The sequence below is a fragment of the Oryx dammah genome, unplaced genomic scaffold, assembly GCF_014754425.2.
Source record: "Oryx dammah isolate SB20612 unplaced genomic scaffold, SCBI_Odam_1.1 HiC_scaffold_20, whole genome shotgun sequence".
Lineage (NCBI taxonomy): Eukaryota > Metazoa > Chordata > Mammalia > Artiodactyla > Bovidae > Oryx > Oryx dammah.
This window is the reverse complement of record NW_024070204.1, coordinates 33508876-33518565: the sequence shown is the minus strand read 5'-3', so window position 1 is coordinate 33518565 and position 9690 is coordinate 33508876. Positions and strand designations below refer to the sequence as shown.

General features: G+C 40.5%; 1 protein-coding gene across 1 annotated transcript in view; it reads left to right on the top strand.

Moving 5' to 3' along the window:
• Positions 1-1196: 1196 nt before the first annotated feature.
• Positions 1197-9690, top strand: part of RANBP3L (RAN binding protein 3 like) — a 55194-nt gene continuing 46700 nt past the window's right edge. The window contains exon 1 of the mRNA XM_040262335.1: positions 1197-1914. Coding sequence (XP_040118269.1) covers positions 1824-1914 — 91 coding nt within the window. The 5' untranslated portion in view covers positions 1197-1823. The remainder of the gene's footprint in view (positions 1915-9690) is intronic.

The window sequence follows — 9690 nt, the reverse complement described above, 5'->3', positions numbered from 1 at the left end:
TACTAATGACTAACTCTAACCAATGAGTGCATGGGACTTATTATGCTATATTCTTTTTCCTTATTCAGATAGATAGGTAGATAAAATATTTCTCATTATAAAAGTTTTAAAAATATCAATTTTCCCCAAGGGCTTGCTTGTAGTTTTGTGGGGTATTTGATTTACTTATATAATAATATGTTTAGTGAGACCCGCAATCTGATAGAATATCAATAGCTTTATGTAACTCAGCAAAACAATACCTCAGTCCTCTCCCATGACCATTGTGAAGCAGGAAATAAATACCAGCCATTTAAAGCAGAAACTATGGTTCTCTAGTAACAGGAATCCTTTCTTTCAGTGTAGCTAAACACTTCTATAAGCTGTTACACTCTGAGTTACTTAAAAAACTGCAATAGATGAATTATATGTTGAAATTATATATATATAGTAAAAGCAGTTTGATAAAAATCATAAGCATTATGAAAGAGCAATCATGCATTCCATAAGAGCTTTCATAGCTCAGAGTACCCTTGGGGAACTCTTAGGTACCTCAAAGTAAAATGAGGATTCCCACCAAGATCTGACTACGAGGTAAACTTCTATTTAGGGTGTCAACTAGATACCCTAGCTGTTAGCACCAGTTTCCAAATGTGCCCTGGAAGATGCAGGTTCCAGACTCTGGCTAAACGTCTCTGCCTTTCCCTTTGTCCTGGCCCACAACCTCATTTCTGAATATATAAGACCTGTGAGTCTTGAAGGGTAGGATCTACCAGCATTCATTAAAACTTCAGGGGTAGCAGTTCCCAAGTTCCATGAAGGGTGTTCAGGATTTGTTTTCAAGCTGTAATGAAATATGCTACTATATGCTATAATATAAATGATTTTGCACAAGAAAACACTGGAAATAGCTTTGTCTTATGACCTGAAAATAGTATCTAAGGGGAAACAGAGATAGATCTGTGGAAAGATAATGTTTTCTGTGTTTATTTTTCTTCCCGAATTCCAAATAATTGCTTTGGCAGCAGGCGGCTCTAAAGCTGCCCCCTTCTGAAGACTCGGAGGTGTTTACAGAAGTTAAAAGTTCTAGCAGTACATTTCCATGAGCTCATTAGCAGTTCCCTTAGATTTCACGTACACAAGTGAATAGCCATGCGGTAAAAACTCCTGCTTTGAGCTTTCCTTTTAATTACAAACAAAGCAGCAGAAGTCAGATATGTGATTACTGCAATACAGGGTATCTTTTTAGAATCCTGCTTTGGTCACTATCATTCAAAGCAACTCTAATGCCATTTTTCGCCTGCCTCTTTATGCTAATCAGCCTAGCCCACTCGGCTCCTCCTTCTTCCAGCCTCCCTTAAGAACTGTTCACTTTCGGCTGTCACGGAGGGTAACTCAGACCAGGCTTAGAAATCACTTGATTTAACTCAGTAGCACTTTTTCTTTCCTTTGTGTATGTGTTACTCTGCAGTCATCTCTAAATACTCAGGACATTAGATTCACATCAGCAGAAGGAGTCAATAATTGCAAAACTAGAATCTCTTAGAAAAAGGGTTACTTTGCAGGATTTTACACTGTAAGAGGGGAAGTTTCAATGTGCTTTGAAATAAAAGAAGAATTAATTGTGCTTTTAATCTCCATGTGTAGGAGAAGCTACAAGTGGGTAAATATTTATTTCAAGAGTCATGACTATGAAGCACTTGGAAATGTATTAGAGAAGTAAATGTTGACAAGACCTGCTTGTACCTCTGTAGTTCTGGGTAACGTGTGAACACCCTTCTAGGTGACAGGCCGAGGGAAGGGCTACCCTGCTGTCCTGGAGCCACAGCCATACTGCCAGTATCATGTCTACCATACAAAGAAAAGGCAGTAGCCACCTATGCAACAGTTTGCACACCTGTAGACTGAAGCTTCCTGAGGAACAGCAACATCAAGGTGAGTCAGTCAAGCTAATGGGTGGTGTGTTTTGTGACCTCCTGTCCATCTGCATTCTTGGAAGGATGGTGGGCAGGGGAAGTACCTGTTGTGAATCTCTGTTGTGAAATGTTTTGCAATCTTTCATTTTTAAACTCTGAGAATAGACATAACAGTGATGCCTAAGGGTGAGTTTACTTGGATTCACTGTTGGTTTCTAAAGGGCTACAGAAGACCATAGAAAATGCCTAGTCCTTGGAGTTGTCATTCTGAAACTTATGTGGTTACATTTCTAGCCACTGTCATTTTTCTAGAGTATTCTGGATTTTGTGTAATTCAAAACACCTATCTAGACAAGGCTGAATCAGCTACAGGGGAAATCTGTTAAGAATGGCTTAAAGTTAGTCTGGACATTTTCCCTTGTCCAACCACTAATGGTACCCTTTTGGATTTAGAGCCCAATCTTGTCTAAATCTTTGGCTCATTCATTTATGGGCAAAATAAATACCTTCTTGGGTCTTTCCCTCTTATGGCTCTGGAACAAATGAAGACAGACTGGGGAAAGTGTCACATTTCACAAGATGGGCACTCCTTCAGACTGAACTATCTACCTTGCAGCCATTTTCACCATCAGTCTTAAAACTTCAGATCCACTGCTCAGCCAGCTGCACCAATTAGCAGCAGACGGCTGACGTGAATAGACAGAATGATCCCTCAGTCCATTCTGTCAGGGACACCAAGAAAAGGCTGGGTGTCATGGGTGACATCACCATCCAAATGTTAAGGATTTACCCCAGATATTTCTAACTTCTCAATACCCTCAATACGATCTGGCTACAAGCTCGCTCTTTTTCTACAGACACAGTTTCAGATTTCAGTAGCATGGAGTGTGTTGTCTGAAGGGCTGAAACTTCCCATTCGTAAGGTGGCATCTGTGTCCTGGCATTCATGTGAATGTGTCAAGCTATCTCCCTGCTTCAGTCCCTGGACTTCATGCTGTCCAAGGCTTAGCACAGTGTGGGTAGAAAATACTTCATATTAAGTGAAAATAGCAAAAAATTTTAAGACCCTTATGAACCATCGTGACTCATATCAATCATTTTGAACTAACTGCCTTAGAATGTAAAGTCTTAGGATGTGCCAGGGTTTAATCATAGCACTATAAAATGTACTTGCTCCTCTATTAATGGACAATTCTAATTCATTTTATGTTTTTTTTGTTTGCTATTCATTTTGTTTGAATTGGTGAAAGCTACCTTCCACCTCTCACAATTGTTGATGTAATATTTACTACAGAAATCTTGCTAGGGGGAGCATAAAGGAGATGGTAAAAATCACCTACAAAAATTACCACCTAAACAGATGCTATTAACTTTAATGTATGTCTTCTAGCCTCTCTTCTATGTACATGTATAGATTATTCTTTTACTTAATTTTTAAAAAGCAAATATAGACTTATTTTGTACATAGAGTTTGCAAACTATTTTTTAACTCAACAATTGAGTATGAACAAATTCCCATGTCATTATATATTCTTTTACAACCTTATTTTTAACAGTTGCATACTATTCCTTCACATGAATACAGTTAAATTCTTTCAGGTAATTCACTACTGCTGGATAGTTCAGTGATTTCTAATTTTTCACTATTACAAGAAACACTTGTTTAACATACACCAATGGGTAAATTGTTGCTAAGATTAGATTATTCTCTTGGAAAACATTCTCAGAAGTGGAATTTTGGAGTCAAATGATATGCATGTTTTTAAAGATTTTTTTTGGAGGGGGATAAATGGCCTTCTATTCAGTGGTGTAGAGTTATAGTCTCAATAATACTGGGTATTATTTTCAAGTTGTTTTTTCCAATTTTGTAAGTGGAAAATAGTATCCCACTGTTGTCTTAATTTAAGGCAGACTGTCTTGATGGTCTTTCCCTTACTGGCCATATCCAGAGCAGCCTGGAAATATCACTGTGATGACATACTTCCCAAAATATCAACAAGATTAGAAGTCTGGTCTCATTTCTCAGACCAAAGCTTTTGCCTAGAATATTTTGAAAGCAACCATATTCTTCCACAACTGAGTCTCAAAATATCTGCCCACATAAACCACAATCCATAAAGTTGTGAAGCATGCTAGCTCAATTCAGACTGTCCATTGACTGCAACAAGAAATGTCATCTAGAGATCTGAGTTGACAAATGACACTGGGCAGAGTTTGCCTTCCAGTTATAGTTCTGGAGTTTATAAGCATTTATTCAGTGTAACGGTTCTGACTTTTCCATCAAGCTATATTTGTACCTTGTTCTCAAGCAAAGTTCAGCAAAGGCCCAAGGAAGCAAAGCCATTTGTTTCAGAGTGAGGGCTGGCTGTGGATTTATTCACTGAGGTATTCTGAGTGAGTGGCTTTCGCCTATCCCAGCCAGACTAAGATTCCAGCATACAGATTAGGATTAATGGACCTTTAACTCTTCTGCAGCACGAGCAGATTCAACACATATGCACTTTCCAATCCTCCATGCTAGAGGCTATAGTTCTTTATGTTAAGTCTGAGGCATCTAACGCTTTCCACCTAGTCACACACAAAATATGCTTTTTTCGGGGATCACATAAATAAAGCCACCTATTCTTCAGCAGTTATCTGGACAATGACTATGCAAAACGCTGTGCCAGATGCTGGGTAAGTACGCTGAACTAAGCTAACTAAGCCACGTGCTTTCCTGTCCACATAGACTTTATTTCCGCTGTATGGAAACAGGTGCTATACTAGTCCAGAATGGAAGTCCAGAAAACTACTCTTTCTGCTGTCGGTTCTTCTGTGGTAGTTCAGATCCATCTGTCTGTAACGTCCATCTGAGACCACATTTGTAGACATTAATTTAAATGTATATAAAGACTCAACACAACGTTCAGTTTGAAGAAGGAAATGGCAACCCACTCCAGTGTTCTTGCCTGGAGAATCCCAGGGACAGAGGAGCCTGGTGGGCTTCTGTCTATGGGGTCGCACAGAGTTGGACACGACTGACGCGACTTAGCAGCAGCAGCAGCAACAACGTTCAGTACACATTACATGTCCTAGAGGGGATCAGTTTTACAATGCTTTGAAGTTCACAGGGTAGCATCACAGACATTATTTAATTATACACACATGTATATATATAAACATATGTGTATACATGTATATAATGTGTCTGTACATGCAGGCATGCAGGCATACATGCAGGCACGTATGCCTATGTGTGTGTACACATGTACATATACATCTTATTGTACTGTTTCTCTGAAGAAACTTGACTAGTACAGTACCTCACCTGATTATTATGAGAATTAAATAAGATAATGTCTGTGAAACTACTCTGTTAACTTCAAAGCATGTACATATATACATATTCTATGTGTACATGCTGTGCTGTGCTTAGTCACTTAGTCATGTCCGACTCTTTGTGACTCCATGGACTATAGCCTGTCAAGCTCCTCTGTCCATGGGGATTTTCTAGGCAAGAATACTGGACTGGGTTGCTGCCCTCTTCCAGAGGATCTTCCCAACCCAGGGACTGAACCCAGGTCTCCCACATTGCAGGCAGATTCTTTACTGTCTCAGCCAGTAAAGCCCCTATGTGTATATATATGTGTGTGTATATTTGTATATGTGTGTGTGTGTGTGTGTGTGTGTTAGTTGCTCAGTTGTGTCCAACTCTGAGACATCATAGACTGTAGCCCACAGTGCTCATCTGTCAATGGAATTCTCCAGACCAGAATACTGGGGTGGCTTGCCTTTCCTTCTCCAGGGGATCTTCCTGACCCAAGGATTGCTGCATTGCAGGGTCTCCGGCACAGCAGGCAGGTTCTTTACTAACTGAGCCATCAGGGAAGCCCTATCAATAAATTCATATATAGATGTAGATATAGATGGGCTTCCGTGGTGACTTGGCTGGTGAAGAATCTGCCTCCAATGCGGAAGACCTGAGTTTGATCTCTGGGTTGGGAAGATCCCCTGGAGAAGGGAAAGGCTACCCACTCCAGTATTTTGGCCTGGAGAATTCTATGGACTGTATAGGCCATGGGGTCGCAAAGAACTGGACATGACTGAGCAACTTCCACTTTGTACTTTTGTAGATGTAGATATAGATAAAGACACAGATATAGAGAGAGGGAGAGACGTTATTTTTAAGGGACTGACTTACGCGATTATGGAGGCTGGCAAGTCAAAAGTTTGTCGTGTGGGTCAGCAGGTTGGAGACCAATGTGAGGATCCAACCAGTGTTTCAGTTGAAGTCCAAATGTTGTCTGCTGGCAGAATTCCCCCTTTCCCAGGAGAGGTCAGTCTTTTGTTTTAGTCAGGCTTTCAGCTGATTGGATGAGGCCCACCACAATTAAGGAGGGCAATCTACTTTACTCAAAGTTCACCAGTTTAAAAGTAAGTCTCATTCAAAACACTCTCACAGAAACATCGGAAATAACATCTGACCAACTATCTGGCCTTGTGGTGCAGCCAAGCAGACAAAAAATTAACTATTATAGGAAAGCATCATTATCCTCGTTTTTAAAGATGTGGAAACTGAGAATCTTCAAAGTCAAGTGATTTCTCCAAGGTCACCTGGTTATTAAAAGCTACGTTCAATGTACTATTTGCTTTATGTAGCTGTCTTATAAAATCCACAATTCCTAGTGTTACAATGTTTAATTTTTTTCATTGGTCCATATTAGAAAACCTCTGCAGATCCAAGAGGCATTGGGATACCTCCTGATTTTCTTTGTATGTTCTGATACCAATTTTTTGACACCAGCAGGGTGTCCTACAATTTAGTTCAATTCTAACACTACTCAGAGTTAGCAAAAATATCAAGAGTTAGGGGCTCAGTCTCACAAGACTGCCTCCCTTCAAATACTGGTTACAACTTTCAGGTGTCTCCAAGATACTTACATTTCTGCCTGGCCCGATACACATTCAAGGTTTCTCACAACTCTCTCAGGTCTTAACTTAATTGTTTGCTAGAACAATTCGCAGAACTCAGGAGAGCTCTATACTCATGATTGCCATGTTATTATAAAGGATACAAATAAACAGCCAAATGAAGAGATATATAGCACAAGGTTAGGAAAGTCCAGACCACAGGAATCTGGACTCTGAAGAGTCTTCTCCAACATCACAGTTCAAAATACAGAGCGCAGGAATGGGTGACCACTCTCCCAGGACATCAGTAAGTTCAAAGACCAGGAAGCTCCACCAAGCTTGGTGTCTGGAGTTTTTATATAGGATTTCATAATGTGGGCATGGTTGATTACATTATTGATCATTATTAACCTCAGTCTCCAGAAGACCTACATACATTTTTCTACTTTTCTTTCACCAAAAAGGAACCTCAAAGAGACAATTTTGTTCTATCGGCAAAGCCTTTAAAGTCACAGGCTGGTATTAATAGAAACAAATATAGACCATTTAAAAATTATCAGGAAGGGGAAAACTCATATTCTATCTATTTATCATGTTCAAACTCGCACCCAGGACATAAATCTTTTCCATAATAAGCCTTCCTAATAGATGGCACATGTGTGAGGATTTAGAAAATAAATCTAGTGACTTAAACTTCATTTTTCCCACCTAATACACATTAAGATGGCTATTATTAAAAAAAAAACAAAAAAAGAACAGAAAACAATAGTGTGGTTAAGAGTGGAGAAATTAGAACCCTTATGCTCGGTTGGTGGGAAAGTAAAATCATGCATCTGCTGTGGAAAATAGTATGGTAGTTCCTTGAAATTTTAAAATAGAATTACCCTATGAATCAGAAATTCTACTTCTGGGTATATACGTCAAAGATGGGAAAGCAGGGACTCAAACAGATACTTACTCACACAATAGCCAAAAGGTATAGGCAGCCCATGTGTTCATCAACACATGAATGGATAAACAAAATACATACAGTGGATTATTCAGTTCAGTTCAGTTCCTCAATCATATCCAACTCTTTGCAACCCTATGGACCGTAGCATGCCAGGCTTTCCTGTCCATCATGACTCCTGGAGCTTACTCAAATCCATGTCCATCCAGACAGTGATAGCATCCAACCATCTCATCCTCTGTCATCCCCTTCTCCTCCTACCTTCAATCTTTTCCAGCTGCTGCTGCTGCTGCTAAGTCACTTCAGTCATGTCCGACTCTGTGTGACCCCACAGACAGCAGCCTACCAGACTCCCCCGTCCCTGGGATTCTCCAGGCAAGAACACTGGAGTGGGTTGCCATTTCCTTCTCCAATGCATGAAAGTGAAAAGTGAAAGTGAAGTCGTTCAGTCGTATCTGACTCTTAGCGACCCCACGGACTGCAGCCTTCTAGGCTCCTCCGTCCATAGAATTTTCCAGGCAAGAGTACTGGAGTGGGGTGCCATTGCCTTCTCCGATCTTTCCCAGCATCAGGGTCTTTCCCAATGAGTTAGTTCTTCACATCAGGTGGCTAAAGTATTGGAGTTTCAGCTTCAGCATCAGTCCTTCCAATGATCACCCAAGACTGATCTCCTTTAGGACGGACTGGTTGGATCTCCTTGCAGTCAAAGGGACTCTCAAGAGTCTTCTCCAACGCCACAGTTCAAAACCATCATAGATGTGGTGCTTAGCTTTCTTTATGGTCCAACTCTTACATCCATATGTGACTACTAAGAAAACCATAGCTTTGACTAGACGGGCCTTTGTTGGCAAAGTAATATCTCTGTTTTTTCATATGTTGTCCAGGTTGGCCACAGCTTTTCTTCCAAGGAGGAAGCATCTTTTAATTTCATGGCTGCGGTCACCATCTGCAGTGGTTTTGGAGCCCAAAAAAATAGTCAGCCACTGTTTCCACTGTTTCCCCATCTATTTGCCATGAAGTGATGGGACTGGTTGCCATGATCTTAGTTTTCTGAATGTTGAGCTTTAAGCCAACTTTTCCACTCTCCTCTTCCACTTTCATCAAGAAGCTCTTTAGTTCTTCTTCGCTTTCTGCCATAAGGATGGTGTCATCTGTGTATCTGAGGTTATTGATATTTCTCCTGGCAATCTTGATTCCAGCTTGTGTTTCTTCCAGCCCAGTGTTTCTCATGATGTACTCTGCATAGAAGTTAAATAAGCAGGCTGACAATATACAGCCTTGACGTACTCCTTTTCCTATTTGGAACCAGTCTGTGGTTCCATGTCCAGTTCTAACTGTTGCTTCCTGCCCTGCATATAGGTTTCTCAAGAGGCAGGTCAGGTGGTCTGGTATTCCCATCTCTTGAAGAATTTTCCACAGCTTGTTGTGATCCACACAGTCAAAGGTTTTGGCATAGTCAATAAAGCAGAAGTGGATGTTTTTCTGGAGCTCTCTTGTTTCTTCAATGATCCAGCTGATGTTGGCAATTTGATCTCTGGTGTCTCTGCCTTTTCTAAATCCAGCTTGAACATCTGGAAGTTCATGGTTCACATACTGTAGAAGCCTGGCTTGGAGAATTTTGAGCATTACTTTGCTAGTGTGTGAGATGAGTGCAATTGTGTGGTAGTTTGAGCATTCTTTGGCATTGCCTTTCTTTGGGATTGGAATAAAAACTGACCTTTTCCAGTCCTGTGGCCACTGCTGAGTTTTCCAAATTTGCTGGCATATTGAGTGCAGCACTTTCACAGCATCATCTTTTAGGATTTGAAATAGCTTAACTGGAATTCCATCACCTCCCCTAGCTTTGTTCATAGTGAGGCTTCCTAAGGCCCATTTGACTTCACATTCCAGGATATCTGGCTCTAGTCCAGTGATCACAACATCATGATTATCTGGGTCATGAAGATTTTTTTTCTA